This window comes from Pleurodeles waltl, chromosome 6, assembly GCF_031143425.1.
Source record: "Pleurodeles waltl isolate 20211129_DDA chromosome 6, aPleWal1.hap1.20221129, whole genome shotgun sequence".
Lineage (NCBI taxonomy): Eukaryota > Metazoa > Chordata > Amphibia > Caudata > Salamandridae > Pleurodeles > Pleurodeles waltl.
Genome location: NC_090445.1, coordinates 146472914 through 146491035, shown reverse-complemented (window position 1 = coordinate 146491035; position 18122 = coordinate 146472914). Strand labels below are relative to the sequence as shown.

General features: G+C 42.8%; 1 protein-coding gene across 3 annotated transcripts in view; it reads left to right on the top strand.

The window, feature by feature from the left end:
- LOC138299408 (keratin, type I cytoskeletal 13-like) overlaps positions 1 to 3120 on the top strand; it is a 106050-nt gene extending 102930 nt beyond the window's left edge. For all 3 annotated transcript variants that reach the window (XM_069237641.1, XM_069237642.1, XM_069237639.1), the window contains exon 7: positions 1363 to 3120. In XM_069237641.1, coding sequence (XP_069093742.1) covers positions 1363 to 1369 — 7 coding nt within the window. In that variant the 3' untranslated portion in view covers positions 1370 to 3120. The remainder of the gene's footprint in view (positions 1 to 1362) is intronic.
- Positions 3121 to 18122: the final 15002 nt, after the last annotated feature.

Here is an 18122-nt window from a genome sequence, read left to right as displayed (position 1 = left end):
TCTCAGAATTCTGATTGGTGGACCAGTTTTCAATATGATGCCTATTTACTCAAATGAGCTTTTGAAAGTATGATGGTCAAATTGAAATTAAAAGCACCATTCGGAAGTGTTCGAATTTGTTCTGAATCCTGCAATTTATCATATCTAGACCACAACAGTTATCAATGTCATCTTTAAAGCTTTGCCAAACTAGTTGACAATGACATATTAGGTGTTATAAAAGCAAAGCTTCTGGAATAGATAAATGTTTTTTGATTCAACTTCAACACTAAGATCATCTTTTTCACAGATCTGCAGCTTAGGCTTCTGCATCTTTAACAGGAGGTGAGCTGGTTCATTCAATAACTTGTTAGTGGCTGCAGGGATATAGTGGGTTTGGCAGAATCTATCTGCCCACTTTATATTGGTACATTTTCTAAGAATGCTGGTGCATCTTCAGGGCCAGCAAGGCTGCTGACCTACATATTTGTCTTGACAGATAAATTACTTAAGCTCCCCATTTCTATAGACTGTTCAGAGTCACCAGACCATCAATAAGTCTACCAAAAGCTTAGTCCATCTCGCTCTAATAAAGGCTATTGAGCGATCAGTGATGTATCTACAGAACTATGTTTAAATGCCCCAATTTCAATTTATGTTTCTCTTTAAATGTAATGTCAGGAAAGAATCTTACTATAGATTCATAAATCAGTTTCATTTTGACATACTTGCATACTTACTTTTTCACCTGTTGCAGTCACTCCAGTGACTAATGCGATCAGAGTGTAATAATTTCCTAGTGACCAATGCAATCAGAATGTAGTAAATTACTATGAATTTAACATCAAAGATAAAATAAAAAAATAACGTCTATTTCGGCTGCAGTGCCCTAGGTGAAATAGAACGGATTTTTAATTTCAGAGTAATAGGTTTGTGGGCTTGCTTGTCACCTCACATAACTACTTTTTATCCATGCATAATGGTCAAGATACTAGAGATATGGACAGTTCCAGGAAAATGATTGAAGTCCCATCAATTGAATGTAAACGAACATAGGACATTATAATTACATATGCCACGATTTGCAACGGAACACCTACCCATCTCCAGAATAAGAGCAGTTATGGAGATACCTCTATATACAGTACTTATACTTTCATTACAGTGATCCAGCTATTTATATCCTTATTATTCCTTTACTTGACTAAATACAGGGATTGTCAAACTAATATATTTGTAATTGCAAAATGATGGAATTTATGTAATTTAAGAATACATTTAAGGTTAATTCCAGTTGTTCTAATTATAAATATTAATACTATTTTAAGGAAATAATTTGTACACCTACATTGTAGTTAGTTAAATATTTTCTTTTTTTCTTAGGATCTAGCTCCACCACGAAAACCAGCATTTCTACTTCCCAGGACTGAGGAAATTGATGGAAAAGTTTTTTCATCCCAACACAAGCAATACTAAGTACATTTAACAGAGGGCATGTCAGCTGAGCCTAAACCAAAAGACGATGCAGTAGAAGAAAATGCAAACTTAGTCATAAAACCGTTCCACTGGAACCATGAAATGTATTCCACTTAGGTAATTGTGAGCACCCATCAAACTGGCTCTTCAAGTGCCCACATGTAGGTCGTGGCTTTACTACAATTAGTGATCATTGACACAGTCAAAGGACCTTTTGGTGTGTGCACCACATGGATCTAGACTTGACTGTAAACCAACTATTTTCATTGTCCACAGACAGTTTGCTGATTCCAATTTTGAAAACACATTGAGTGGGATCTAAATGCTTGTTCAATTGGATTTAAAAGAACAGTAAAGAATTTCAGCACAAGTTTAGTGGCCTTGGGCAGATAGGTGGTTTATACTGTGATTCCGAGCCTCGCGGTTAGAAGTAAAATATCTATGAGAAGACAGCCTTAAATCTGGACCCCCCTCTTTTTTCATGCTTTAGCTCTTTCATGTCTTTCAAATGATGTCATGCTGAAATCTTCTACAGGTGCGTCTGCACAATGAGAGTTAACATAGTAGTTTTAGGCATCAATGTCAAGCTGCCAAAGAAAGACCTTCTTTTTAATAGTTATATTCTAAAATATATAGAAACTATTAAATAATACATTATTGACAACATTTAAACAACCAGAAATGAAAACAAGATTGAATACCATCCTTAACATCATGCCCTGATTCTGGAAAAGAGATGACTAAATCTGCACGTGAAGGTTTAAACCATCATGGGGGTATGAGATTTACTCATATCATGAACTCACCAAACATTATCAGGTTACCCCCGGAATTTGTTTTACTTATGCAAGATTAGACACCACCACATATGCATTCCCATGTAAAAATAAAAAATAACAAGCAAAGTCAAAAGTATTTGCTAACTTTTTCTTTTTTCTCACAGGTAAAGCATTTAAACCATGGAGAAACCCCTCCCATTAGGCCCAATCTAATGTTGGGGCACCTCACTACTGCCTGTGATCTGGGAAATATTTGACTAGTTCCAGTGCGTGCAGGCATCAGGTTTGGGACATTCCCGCCTTGATAAGCCCTCTTCTGACCCACATTAGTGGATCTAAACACAAAGAGGCTCCACCGTTAAATTTATGAATGAGATTCCACATGCAGATAACTTCAGGAATTAGGCCTATATAGGATTGCCCTAATACTTTGAAATATTATTCAAAATACCCTCAAAGTCGGCGCATAGTTGAATAAGTATTATAAAGTATTTATGACTGACTGACTGGCACATGCTATCTATACAACTCTTTATCACACATGAACACATCTGAGCCACTACCATGCTCACGCTACAAAAAACTGGAAAGCTGTCTACTGAGTGTCATTGACTATCATATACATAGTAGTTGTGTAATACGATGATATGTGCAAAGTTTAAGAGTTCAATATATCTAGCACACTCTTATGAAGGTCACTGGGTTGAAGCAAATGTCTAATAGCAAGGTTTTATTCATTCTATTGTCTTTGCAGATGTTTTCACTCCTTGAAAACATTTCTTTGAAACTGCCAAATGTTCCTGAATTAATTTCATCTTCGTATGTCTAATAAAGAGTTGTGCTGTCTTAGGCCAATTAAAATCACAAGTGTGTTTTATTTATTGTATACTGCGTTCTGAGTTTTATTTTTCTGGATTCCAGTATTCTACTATTTAGATTGACAGATGGCATTGAACCCAGAGATTGGTTGGATAACAAAGATCCAGTAAACATTGACATGTAATCGGGTTGCACTAATCAAAAGAACTCTATCATTAATATTGATATTAGTAATAGTGTTAGTGTTAATGTATTTGTAAGGCCAGAAGCACCAGCTAATAGCTAATACCAAGTTCTATGTGTCGACAAATACAACATGGATAATATTTAAAAGAAAACTCCATAAATATATCATAATTTTAAAAATAATCACAAGGTCTGATAGCTTCACATTAGAATCATGAAATGCAAGCAATATAGGTTAGAAGTGTAGATTTAGGGCCTCATTTACAAGCTCCTAGTCATTTTTTTTTTAATGCTCTGGTGGCTCAGTGTGCCCGCACATATTTACAAGACCACGCAAAGCCACCTTGCGTGGCTTTTCATGGCCTTGTAAATATGGCCCCCTTTCAACCATAACTCTGCGTGAAAGGGGCGTTCCCTGGGTGTGGCTGTGGGTGTTCCCACATAACACCCATTGAAACTGACGCATTTCCAGATATACAAAGCTGTGAATGCGTCAGATTCCTATGCAACCTCAGGGTGGCAATAAAGTTGCACAACGGGGAGAAGTAACATTGGGGGTCATTCTGACCCCCGCGGGTGGCGGTCGCCGCCCGCGTGGAGGGAGCCGCCATATGGCCGCTCCGCGGTCGAAAGACCGCGGAGGCCATTCTGGCTTTCCCGCTGGGCTGGCGGGCGACCGCCAGAAGGCCGCCCGCCAGCCCAGCGGGAAACCCCTCCCCACGAGGAAGCCGGCTCCGAATGGAGCCGGCGGAGTGGGTATGTGCGACGGGTGCAGTGGCACCCGTCGCGTATTTCAGTGTCTGCATTGCAGACACTGAAATACAAAGTGGGGCCCTCTTACGGGGGCCCCTGCAGTGCCCATGCCATTGGCATGGGCACTGCAGGGGCCCCCAGGGGCCCCACCACACCCCATACCGCCATCCTGTTCCTGGCGGGCGAACCGCCAGGAACAGGATGGCGGTATGGGTTGTCAGAATCCCCCATGGCGGCGCAGCAAGCTGCGCCGCCATGGGGGATTCCCAGGGCAGCGGAAAACCGGCAGGAGACCGCCGGTTTTCCTTGTCTGACCGCGGCCAAACCGCCGCGGTCAGAATGCCCTGCGGGGCACCGCCAGCCTGTTGGCGGTGCTCCCGCATCCCCGGCCCCGGCGGTCCTTGACCGCCGGGGTCGGAATCACCCCCATTATTTCTCCCAGTTTTTTCCTCTTTCTGTAGGACCCATAGAAAGGAGAAAACACTATTAATGATTGTTTATGTGCAGAAAGGTGTCCCTTTCTGCACATAAACAATTATACCTGCAATTCAGACACCCTTGCACCATGGCACAAGTGTGCCTGCATTGGCGCTAGGCAGCAGTTTGTAAGCCAGTGCAGAGGAAAGTACAGGAATGTGTTGTATTTCTGTAATTTCTTTAATTTCTGCACTTTCAAAATGATGCAGCATGGTGCACAGGGCTATAACCACATGGGGTCCCGCAGGGACCTGGCAGCCTGTATTTTTATCCGGACCCCCTAAAATGTTAGAGTCTTGTGGTTTTAAATTAAAGAGGTGCTGCAATCACCCTTCTGCTTTCTGCAGTCAGGCCTGAACATAATCAGACCAGCTTGGGCAGGTCATGCATAAGTCAAGAGCTCTGGTGGGGAGATGCCTATGGGGCACACATTTCCAAGCTCTTTTAGCTTGGAAAACGACAATAAAAGTGAAGACAGAAACTGAGAAGTGTGTGTGCCCTGCACGCGCCTACCCTGCTTCATTTGCTTGCCCTTAAATAACAACCTGTTGCTGCCCCTGAAGCACCTGACGCCTGCACAAGAATTGCTTCTGTGCAGGGTAATACCTTCTATTCCTGCTTAGACCCCACAGTTTCACCACGCAGGGTGGTCTTGCTGGTGTGGGCTTCAAATGAGATTAGCCCCACATCCTGATCTGAGCAGTGGCAGCTTGTAGGAGGGAAAAGGGGCAGCGCTGTGTGTGGCAGGTGGAGAAATGAATATAATAGAAAAAAAAAACCTTAATGCTGCGCTGCTCTGCTCCTCCATCCTCGAGTGCAGGCACAGGCTCCCAGCCTGCCCTGCGACCAATCCTGACGCTGCTCAGAGCAGCCTGCCAGGCCACTCCAAGGCAGACTGGGAGCCTGGGCCTGCTCTCTCCAGCCCGGCAACTCCAGTTTTTGGCTGGCCTGAGACAGCCCGCCAAACACACATGAGCTCTGAGGGGAGTGCACAGTGCACTCCCCTCATCATCGTGACAGTCCGTGGCCCGCCCCTTTTAATACAAAAGGATAATATTTTTGTATTAAAGGGTTTGCAGCAGCTGCTTGCTGAAAGAGGGGAGAGGGGCTGGGGGAAGGGGGGTGCGCTCCTCTGCCCTAGCGGAGGAGCCGCCCCCGGATCTGAGAGCTGAGGTCACTTGCTGTTAAGCTTCCTTCCTTACACCTGTGCCAGGCTGGCCCCATCATGGGGGAATGATTCTTGTAACTTCTCTTAAATTCCTTTCTTTAATACTGTTTGTTCTTTTTTAAAGACTTTTTTAACACAGTGTACTTTTGAGCTCTGCCAGAGCCAGATAGAAAATACTATCCTTTGGTTTCAAAAGTAAAATGTAAAATGCAAAAGCAGTCCAGTGGCTTAATTACACAATATATAACCAGGAAGACTGGGTTTGATATTCGGGCTTCCAGTCCTGACCAAAAAATGTGGTCTTCTTTAAGTTAACAAATTAGTGACATGGCTGGGGTGCTGCTTCCAATGCACTGGGGTCCAGAATTTCTAATGCTTTGACAGAAACCTGGTGTAAATTGATAGTGTGGAATTTACCATCCAACGCAAATCAGGAATTGCATTGGATAGTATCCCACAGCATGGCGGGCTTTAGGGCAGTGCATCTGGTATGCCCTCACTGGGCGCTGACCTGGGGAGGGGGTGCTGACCTCAGGAAGGAAAGCAGTGTTTAGCAATTGCTTACAATTTTAAAACAGTGGCTGCAGGGGTCCTTGTGGTCCAGTTTCACGGAGCAATAAAAATATCAAGATAACACTTGTGATTAATGTTCCTTCTAGAGTAATAAATCTGAGTTTTCTCTAGTGGCAGTTTTGACTCACCATGGAGTAGCGCACTGGGTTAATACGCCTGCTGGAAAGAACACGTAGCTTGCAGATCTGTATTTTATATGGATAGCTGAGAGGAATACTGCTTTTGTCACCAATATACTTTTGTTACTGCAGGTTATAAGATACAAACCTAATATAGAACAGTGACTGTTACGAACTGTCATCAAAGAGCTTCATGCAAATTGCATAACATAGATTAGGATGTTATGTTTTTTTCCCCAGTCTTCCGTAGTCTTTCATTATCTATTCTTAATATTGCTAAAAAAAATGTTTGGTTAGATATCCAGCCTTTACCAGTGCTTTAAAATAAATGAAATGTATGTGAGAGAGGGGCTATGGAGAAATGAGGGACACACTTGCCCTGTGTCAGTGACGGACTCCAAGGAAGAGGTATGTCTGGACCCATCCCAACATGGGTTTAGAAAAAATCAGAGCACTGAATCTGCACTGATTGCCACCACAGGCATCATTGGCAGACAGGTAGATCAGATGAGTGCCGATATTCTAGTATTGCTTCACTTATCAGCAGCTTTTGATACCATATCACTCCAGCTTATGGTACAATGACTGCATCAGGCTGGTCCAAGGGACACGGCCCTGGAATACTTGAGACATTCCTCCATGGTAGATCAATCAAACTTAGCTGCAGTCACTTTAGATCTGCCCCGTTTCAGCTTCCCTATGGAGGCCTCCAAGGCCCGTCACTCAGTCCGACCCTTTTTAATTTATATGTGGCCGCCCTGGTAAAACCTGTTCACACTTTTGGATTCCAGGTTTCCTCATATGCGGATGACACCCAGCTTATTGTTTCCATCAGATGTGACTGGGAATTAGTGGCTGACGGATTTCAGGCCTGCATGAGGGAAGTTAACCAATAGTGAATCAGAATTGGCTGAAAGTGAATGGGTATAAAACTGAGATTCTGATATTTTGGGCCAATGCTTCCATTTGGAGCTGCCATTGGTGGCCTGAGTCATGTGGGACTTTGCCTATCCCCATCACAGCAGCAAAGAATCTGGGGGTCATGTTTCACTATTCCTTGACCTTTGACATGCAGGTCAACAGAATTACGAGTGCATGTTTCTGGATGGTTAAGATATCAAGAAAACGTGTTGGCTCTGACCACATCCAGACTGGACTACTGTAATGCATTGCATTTAAATTTAAATCAATCTTCTCTGAATATACTTCAGCTTATTCAGAACGCAGCTGCCCGTCTGATGCTTGTCTGACAAAGTTTTCCTCTGTTAAGGAGGGTCGCAAGAATTTACATTGGCTGCCTATTAGGAGGCGTATCTCTTTTAAAGCTCTGTACCTGACCCACAAAGCCCCACATTCTTAAGTATCAGGATATTGGCAAGAGGTCCTTAAATGGCATTCCCCTCGCTGCCCTTTAAGGTCTGCAGAACTTAGGTCGGCCCTGGCACCTCGCTGTAAAAAAACAAAATGGGGTGATGGAACCTTTTTGATGGCTGTGGCAAAATTATGTAATTCTTTATCTGTTCAGATTAGAGGAATCAACTCTCTTTTTATTTCGAAAGCACCTTAAAACGTGGCTGTTTGCACAGTTGCCTTTGTATGGTCCGCTTTTTATCTTCCGTGGCTCTTCGATACCCCTGGTCTGAATGAGCTTTAGAGAGAGGATTGTTAGGGATATTCAGCTGGGAAACAACAGAACGCTAGACAGAAAGGCAAGAGCCCAGAAATTGTTGAAAACAATGACAGTGAGGCAGAGAGAAGGTGGGTAACTAATAGTGAGGACATAGTAATCTATGAAGAGAGGAGTCTTCACATTCGTCCTGAATTTCGATGGGAAGAACGAATGGAAGTTCTGGAAACAGATATGCAGTCAGGATGCTAATGGGTAGTCTGTTAGCAGATGGGTGCATAGATTGATAAGTCTTGCCTTCTCTTTTTGCTGGTTTCTTTTTCCTGCATTTCCCTATTTTAAGTTTGGCAATGTCTTTGCTCATGGTGTGGCATTGTCCCTCATGATGGCTAGCTTCCTAAGAGGTACACTAGGGTTTTTGTTTTTGGTGAACTTGTACATGATGCTCTGGGTATTAAAGAAGAATCTGCTTTGTAGGGCACAAGTTACTTACTAGATAACAGGGGCGCTGTAGCCCCCCAAGTCCTTATATTAGTTGCTGTGGTAGCATGAATACCCAAGCGCAGAGAGTGTTTGAAACCCTTGGCATGTGTTCAGGAGGGTGAACTGGAACCATAGTTTTCCCTTTGCATCCTTAAACTCTTTGGTATGATCTTACATATGTAGTATTGCAATTCAGTAACTTATGTTTTATAAAGGCATATGACACACAATGTTTGCCAGAACTTCCTATTCACCAATTAAAGAGTCCTCACTTCCCAAAGTTTCAGAAATATGGTGGTAGATTAAAACCAGTTTGATTTAAGATTTTCATATTTCTGGGATTCACACAAGTGTCTAAGAATATTGCAGGAAGTCTTTGCTGCATTCCCTCCTATATAATTGTACATGGTGTACAATAGTGAATGAGAAAAAGTGATCTGTATTTTTTAAAATGTCTTTATTCATTTTCAACAGTAACAGATAACAGTACAATGGACTGGAGCCATTACCGCTCTGCTACGGTTTCAACAAATACATTTGCCTTGCACATCACATAAAATGACATGCAATATAACTGGCTCATTAATCACAGACTTTCAAAATTTGTCTTCTAAGTGTTACATGTTTGTGTGTGGGGAAACCGTATCCAATGTGCTCGCTATGAGTGTTTGGGTGTGATCCGCAGAGTAGATGCATGTGTAACATGGACCTGTGGTGAAGTACAGTTCCATGCATAGTCACAGTCGGTGAGGGAGTTACACACCCTGGACAAGAAATGTACTGCTTAGTCATGCTTCTTAAATGTCTGATAGCCATTGTGTAGTCCACTCCAGCTGCCAGTTCATCTCACACCACCCACTTGTGGTGGCCTGTCATCCTTTTTAGCTTCCAATTTGGCAATATCCACATCCCATATTGGGTCATCTGGACCCCTCCTTCCTCTCTGTCAACTCTGAGTCATGATGTCTATCTGCTCTGGCCCATTTACTGAGGTCCTGCAAGCAGTCCTGCACTTCCAGAGTCTGGCTAGCTTTCCATGGCATTAATATCCATCTCTTATATAACAATATGGCTAGATCTACAAACCTGTGTTCATAATTATCTTCAGATGATCGTGACATCAATCGAAGCAGACATAGTTCAGGGGGAGAAAAAGTGATCTGTATTAGTTTGGTTTCATGTTTCTGCCTCTACAGTAATACTACTTTCCCAAACTGAGAAATGTATTTCTTTACATTCCCTATCATTTTCATTCCGACCCTGGAAAAAGATTAAGGGCCTGATTTAGATCTCTACGGTAGGGTTACTGCATCGTAACTAGTGAAGGATATCCCATCCGCCAAAATCTAAATAACATAGAAAACAATGGTATGTAGATTTCAGCAGACAGGATATCCGTCACCGTTGCAACAGAGTAACCCCTCCGCCGAGATCTAAATCAGGCCCTATGTATTTGACAGGATTAGCTCTCCATGTGTTTATAGGTTGGGGATGGATTGTGCAAATGTTTGTGGGTGTACTAAATCATTCCAGGATTTTAATACACTAGTATGATTGCTCAACACCTATTGGACGCTATTAACTTAGTTTACTGGTGCAGATTCAGTTTTTCTAAATAGCAAAAGTATATCTGATTTCATAAAGCAATTGGGGGAAGGTGCACAATACATATTTTTAAAGTAAGTGACAAAGTCCCACTGCGGGACCGCCAAAGTCGAGGGGAGGACTAAGCCATCATGCCGGCGGCGCTACCCCTCATATTACAATGTTCCCGCTGGACTGACCGGTGGGAACACTGTATCACAACGTTCCCGCTATGCTGACCGGAGGAAACAGTTCCTTAAGGGAGCCGAGACCAATGCCATAGCACAACCCACCATCAGAATGAGCACTGTCTTCACAGCAGACAGTGCGCATTCTGTGGATGCTGGTCAGGTGGCCCCCTGTGGCCCCCTATACTGTGTTTCTGCCAGCCTTTTCATGGCTGGGTCCCTGACATGAAGACGCTGGTGGAAAATGGACTTGTGATCAACGTGGCAGTGCTGAACTCAGCATCGCCGTGCCTAACCACGACTCCGACTGCCGTCAGCCCACTGGGATCCATGTTCCTGGCGGGGATGACAGTCTTCAGGTGGTCCCGCCCGACTGGGTTGTAATGCGGAGTGAGGTGGTCAAACAGTCATGAGAGTGCCAGCCTCGTAATCAGGCCCAAAATTCCTTAACTGTATTAGGATACATGACCTGTTCTATAACTTCAGTTACTTATAGCCATTATGATTGAGGCATCACATATATTTGTGGAAACATTTGGGTTATAATGTGGTGAAGGGATTGTAATGGGGGCTATTGTGATCTACTATGATATGTGACACCTTTTTTTAGAATGTTTCTGTTGTCTTCAGAAACATTTTACTCATAATTTCTTAGGGAAAGAGGATAATAATCCCATGATCTAACAATTCAAATGAAAATGTATTGAATTCATGGAACTCTCACTGAGATGGCAGAATTTTGTTTAAAAATGTGTAAGGGGATAAATCTCACTGCAGTTGCATGTCAGAATATCAATATCAAAATATCTTCTGACATACCTATAGTGGCCAAAATATATTTTGCAAGATGATGCTCTGTTGCATGCATATTTTCTATTTTTCGCACTGAAGTAAATTCTTGCCATGCATTGCTCTCTTGTTTCATTTGCATTTTCTCTCGTCCTCTAAAGCATGGGACAAGTTCTGAAATGGTTGACTTCACTGTGACTGACAGCGTTCTGTTCTTTTACAAGGACCACTTATACACATAAAGTAGTTCACTTCACTGCAGGGACTACTAGGACAATATGTTCTTGAGACCAAAACCTTGATTTGCCTGTAGACATATTTTATGTTTATATTGGCAAGGGCCTGGTTGCTTCCTCTGCAATAACATTTCACAAAAACGACTGCAAAACAAAACGTGCATTAACAAAGCCAAAACACTGGGAGCCAACACGGGGCCTGTTGACTTTGCCAATGCTTGTTACACCTATCAGGCAATTTTCTGCAAAACAATATTTAGAACAATATATGTCTAACAAATTTTACTTAGGCTATGATACCATACCCTCACTACCCTGTACACACTGTCCATGCCATTCCCTTCATGCCATCAATAGGGGGGGCGTGTCCCCCAAAACAAATATTCCTGACTACGGGGATGGCGGTGCAGCAAGTTGGCTTGCAGCATCACGCTTTACCATTTCTTTGTAAATGAGCCCCTAAGTTCAGAGGATCTCATTACTGATGGCCTCCAAGCAGGTACCTGTCCATTCGGAATTACAAGATTCATGGGAACATCAAAGGTCCGGTGAATTATATCCTCATATCTTGGCTACCGAAAGCAGGAAAAGTCTTTTGATATAAAACGGGCTAAAAATGTGGAATAGTTAGTTTAACCGGTTGCGGTATTCCCTAATTCCACACTAATTCCTCCTTTGTAATGGCACCCTCGGGGTCTTATTCATAATCTCAAACACCGAGGCTATGCGTAACTCAAGTGGGAGGTGGTGCTCATATTGATGCTCTAAATAGGTACTTTAAGCAATTCGTTTTTGAAGATTACAGGGAGCCAGCACAATCATACCTATTCGCTGAAAAGGCTTATGTTCTACTAGCTCTTAGATAGCAAAATGAGGCATCATAATGTGAATTGTCTATTTCTTAGAAACAGAAATGCTTTCTAAAACAACTATTATTTTCTATGTTGTGAATTCAAAATTAGTTGCTTCTGTCATTTTGATTGTGAAAACATTGGGGCATATTTACAAGACGTGGCGCATCGGTCCTGATGTGCCACTTTTATTGCGTCGCCCCTGCCCCACCTTATAATGCAGCACACCATGTTGGTCGTTAGAACAATAGTGTCAACATTTTTGATGCAATTGTGGCACTTTTCTGCAATAGTGACCAAATTCTGACTCTAGTGCAACAAAGCACAGGGAGGCCTATTGAATAAAATGGGTGCATAATTTTAACACCTGCTCTTAGAAGCCATCAAAAATGACTGAAAAAATGGCGCAGTGAAATGTTGCAAATTTCACTGCACCATTTTGTCAGGCCTCCCTGCGTCAGAACACCCCCCTTGCATACATTATGTCTGGCGTAGGCATAATGTGGCTCAAGGGTTAACAAAGTAGCGAAATGCAAGCATTGCGCCACTTTGTAAATACGGCGCTGAAGAAAGGCCTCCTTAATGCCCCAGTGTGTATTGTGATTAAGCTAACAGGCATCATTGTGGCTGTGATTAACCAAATATGTCAAATCTACACCTGCCAATTTCGACTTTCCTATGATTGCAGATTTTCAACTTTTTGTAAGTCACAAAAGTTTTACAGGTCTATCCCAGAAACCTTTGACACTTGCGAATTTCCTGAAAAATAAAAATAAATGAAAATGAAAAATAAACATAAATTTCATGTTCTCCTGCAAAAATAAACATACAGATATTGTTGCATTAGTAAATCAGCAGTGTCGTGGTACATGATCTTGCTAGTGATTTTACTTTCATTTGATAATGGGCAAAACCTTTGTTTCTTGTGAAGAATCTCTTTCCCCCAGACTTTCACCAAATTTGGGGCGTTCTTGTTCCCTCCCAAGCGATTTACTCATGTACTTAACAGGGGTATATTTTGAACATTTTCCACAAACACCACCTGCCACTGTCATAGATTTACTCACATCAACATCAACATCTTTGAGACAGAAAATCTTTTTGCGAGTGGAAATCCAATGTTTCCGAATTAGAAAAACAATTTTGCTCTCGGAAATGAGGCTATTTGAGCTTGTGAGTCTAATTTACACATGTATCTTATACAAAGGGTTTCATTTCTTTGAAAAGCATATGAACAATTGAATACCTATCCTTGATGTTGGAAAAGTTGTTGGAAAAACCCCTCTGATGGACTTTTTCGGAAGATATTGTAAACTTGTATCTGAGTGTGCATAATGAATACAATGTGAGTATATCTTGTAGCTAACAAAAGAGTTCTAATGGGCTTGGGGCCAGATGTACAATGCATTTTACGGGTTGCAAATGTGTTTTGGTCTCTTGTTACCGACTCTCATGTTGCTTTTGTGATTCGATAGTAGGAAGGGGCGTGTGAAGGGCGTCCCTTCCTAATAGCACGAGGCACTGGTATGTATGAATTTTGGCAACAGGGAATGGGTTTGCAAAACGTTCATAATTTAACGGCCCAACGGTAACCCATTCACAAACAGAAAGGGGTCCCCAAAGGGCCACTTCCCGTTTGTGAATGGGGGAGGCAAAAAAGTTTCAGAGCAGGCAGTGGTCCCGTTTTCCTTAAGAGAAAATGGGCTGCATTAGAAAAAAGAAATGCTTTATTTACAAAGCAATCACAGACATGGTGGTCTGCTGACCCCAGCAGGCCATCATCCCTGTGAGTGTGGCCATTCTGAATGGGTCTCAAAATGCAACCTGCCTCATGAATATTAATGAAGCAGGTCCCTTGCAACCCATTTGGGAATTGCAAACAGTGTCTCAGACACTGTTGTACATCAATGTTTGCAATTCACAATTTGCTAGTTGCAAAAAAATGCAAATTACGAGTCGCAAACAATGAGAGTTGTACATCTGGCCCTAACTCACTTACCCATAGATCCTCGTAGTATCAATGGAAGCAGCCACACCAAATCCTTACTTCTGCAAATAGGAGCCCTTTTCTCTCACTCTTTTCAAAACACTACCTCTATATTTACTTTCATATTAAAAACTCCTTTCACCAAAGCAGATCGTCAATGAATGCGGTCACACTAGGTTTTATATGCCAAATAAAAAGGAAATTCTGGAATCTTTGTTGTGGATGATTATTGTGGATCAAGAAATGGCTAAGAGCCCAAGACTTCTTTCTTTTCAGTAAAATCCCCTCCCCTTTAAGACATGGCTCATGGCTATCCCCCATTGAACCAATGCTTTCCATGAAAAGGCTGATATGCCATAGAACAACTTGAAAAAAGGACACATAGGACCTCATTAGGAGTTTGGCTGTCCGACCCTTGAACCGCCAGACCTGTGGGGAGGATACTGCTGCAGAGCTGGCGGTCTCCTCACTGGCCCTATTACAAGCTTTCCACTGGGCTGACCGGCAGAAACCTCTGAATCAAGAGGTTTCCGCCAGTCATCCCAGTGGAAACCATGCTATAGCAGACGGTGCGCATTCCAAGGGTTCTGGGCGGGGGGCCCTGGGCAGTGCAGGCCCCGCCTGTGGCCCCCAGCACTGGCTTTCTGCCACCCTTTTCATGGTAGGGACCCAGCCATGAAAAGGCTGGCGGAAACTGAAGTCATGATCAGCACAGCGGTGCTGAACTCAGCGCTGCCATAGCTGACCACCTACCCGTTGGGATCTATTATCCTGGTGGTGGCGGTGGTCCGAATGCCAGGTTCGTAATCTGGCGGTCAGACTGCCATGTTTGCGGCGGTCCGACCGCCACCGCAGGTCTGGCTTTTATGAGCCCGCCAAACTCATAATGACCCCCATAGTGTTCTGAGTCAGGAGATGGTTGCTCATGTGTCGTTTTACATACAAGAGTCCTTAGCCAAGGTGATGTGCATTATATTTGCAGTGCCTTTTGTGTTGCATTGCACCTTATCTAAGGAATATGGCCCTCATTATGACCTTGGCGGGATCTGACCACCGGGTGGCCGCCAATTCAGCCACACTCCCGCTGCGGTCATTATGAGATCCCCCAGAGGCCCCGCGACTCCCCATACCGCAGGCCTTTTCATGGCGGTTCAAACCGCCAGGAAAAGGCTGGCGGTCGGGGACTGGTAATCCCCTGGGCAGCGCTGCGGATTATCACCGCCGGGGCAAATGTGGGGGGAAACCGCCGGACCCAGCGGTGCGACCGCAGCGCTTCCGCCGCGGTCATAATTCCCTGGATTGCACCGCCAACCTGTTGGCGGTGCAATAGCCACAACAGCCGTGGCGGTCTTTGACCGGCAGGGTTGTAATGACCCCCTATATGTCCAACTCTCCATTCTGGCGTCTCTTAGAAAATATTTTTAGTTATCTTTTTCAAAACAAAGTGCCAACAAAGAGGCATCTATTGGGATGCTAGCATAAAATTGTGCATCACTATCTATTATCTAAGTGCTCTCGCACAAATGCTAGGAGAACATTCTTTTTATCCTGGGGCATTTGATCTTGACTACCAATATAATACAATAAACGTATAAAGTACACGGCTGCCTCCAAAAATACATCCTAGCAATAGCAGCCCTAACATGTGTACAGGCTACAGCACCACCCAAATGCCTAGTTATCAAACAGATAGGTCTTCAAGAGTCTATGAAAGGCCTGTCACAAGGAGCAAAATGGAGATGGGAAGGCAAGAAATTCCAAAGTTTGGCAGTCAGGTAGGAAAAAGAACAACCGCCTCTTCTTGCCCTGTAGTTCCTGGGAACCAGGAGAAGACTTTGCCCTTTGGACCTGAGTAATCTCACCTGACAATAGGGCAGCAGCTGCTTCCTCTCTGCTCACAGGCTCTGAAAGCAAACAGAAGAGCTTTAAATTTAATGCAGCTGTTGATGGGTAACCAGTGAAGCCTCCGTAAGGTACAAAAGAATGATAACTACCCTTGTGGTAACTATATTGCTTGCAGAATCATTGGAGCCAATTCACAAACTACATTTTGTAGTATGTTGTAAAATCCTTCTTTATTAGCATTAACAACGTAATACAAAATGCAAATCATAAACCTATGGCTTTAGTCCTCCGGACCGCTGCTTCTCCTGTTTATTTTGTACAGACGTCTATGATGTGGCAGAAATCTCTGCACATGTAGGTATACAATTTTGTAGCAAATTTCCAAGGGATCAAGGTGAGGGTGAGTAGTGAGAAAACAGGAAAAATTACTCAAAAATGGTCAGGGTTTCAAAGCATGCTCCGACAAAAGTGCATGACTGTTTCAGATCACAAGGTACACTTCTAAAGTTACTACAAACCCATAATGGTCAAAAGTAGCTCACATTTACTCTGGCTCAGTCTTGGAGTAAGTCAATCACCACACATATCCAACCACTGATTAGAAAACAATGGAGGCAGGTATTTAAACATACCCCCTATAGGAAGTAATGAAAAATTAATTAGATTAGTTTGATATCTCTCTATCTATATTTTTTTAAAAAAAAGCATTTAAATAAATTAAATGCATAACTTTAAACCAAGGTCACTAATAATTAAATACAAATAAAAATGTAAGTATGGGCGGGTAGTTTTTAAAATTATTGTTTAAAATGTAATATTCATATATTCAATTAATATAGTTAAGTGATTTTATTATTCAATACACATTTAATTTGGGGTCTCAGTGTGCAGTAACATTTTATTTTATGAGTCCCAGGCCAATATTACTTAAGTTACATTATTTAACATGTTTAATACAAGTTAAAATATTTTTTAAATAATAAAGTAAATACATTCAATTACATTTCCTATACTTCTCATAGGGAGAACTCCACCCTGGTGGTATCTTTACACTCATAATTTCTTTTCTGTTGTAGCAGGCTTCAAACTGGCATTCATGAGGGGGAACAAATGTAATTCTACACTTAGGTGTAGATCTCTGCTCAGAAATGGCGAATAGCATAAAAAGTGGGCAGTTACACCAATGAGTAGGAGTAGATCTACATGTGAGTAGATCTTCACATGTATACTTAGCTTAACTTGGTGGGTCAGGCCCTGTGGCTCTGCTGATCTTCCCATACACAAACAGAAATGGATAACATCCAGTTTCTATTGATTTTTCCTTTGTGCACATGTACCTGCTTCACACAAAAAACATAACATTTCAGGAAATAATTTGACTTAAATTTTGTGCACCTGAGCTGGGAATAGAGCAATCTATGGACCAAACATCTAGGAAATGTATAATAGATGGCACAGAGTAATACTAAAATGGAACATTAGATTAAATACAAGGTATACAACAGAAAGAAGGAGATTTTAAAGCCCCCCTAATTTGGCAAAGACATTTGAAATACAATTAGTCAATCCACCAATGGCTCTTCATTATGGCATGCTGAAAGATCATTCTTTCTCCAAAAACAAACATTTAGTGGGTCATTACGAGTTTGGCAGACGGAAAACTCTGCCTAGGGTGAAACAGGCTACAGCGTTGTCTCCGGCTTGTAATCGAGCCGGCGGCAATGCTGTAGCCTGCAGGGTGCACCAGCACCCTCGCAATGTTCACTGTCTGCAAAGAAGATAGTGATCATTGCAATGGTGCTGGGCAGGGGGGCCCTGCACTGCCTATGCCAAGTGCATTGGCATTGTAGGGGCCCTCCTGTGGCCCCCTGCACCTGTTCTCTGCCAGCCTTTCATGGTAGTGTTACAGCCATGAAAAGGCTGACAGAGAACAAGGTCGTAATCCCCAGGCCCTGACGGATTAGGATCCCCACCACCTCCAGACTGCCGGGCTCCAAGATCCTGGTGGAGCTGGCCGTTCCCTGGTGGTCCGATCATTGTAATGTGGCAGTTGGACCACAGCATTGACGGCGGTCCAGACCGCCACTACGAGTGCGGTGGTCTATAGAATGCCACACTCGTTATGAGTCCTTAAATATATTTGTTATCATTTTATTTACACAGTGTAATTGTGTACCAGGCTAACACTGGTGTCAGAGGGATG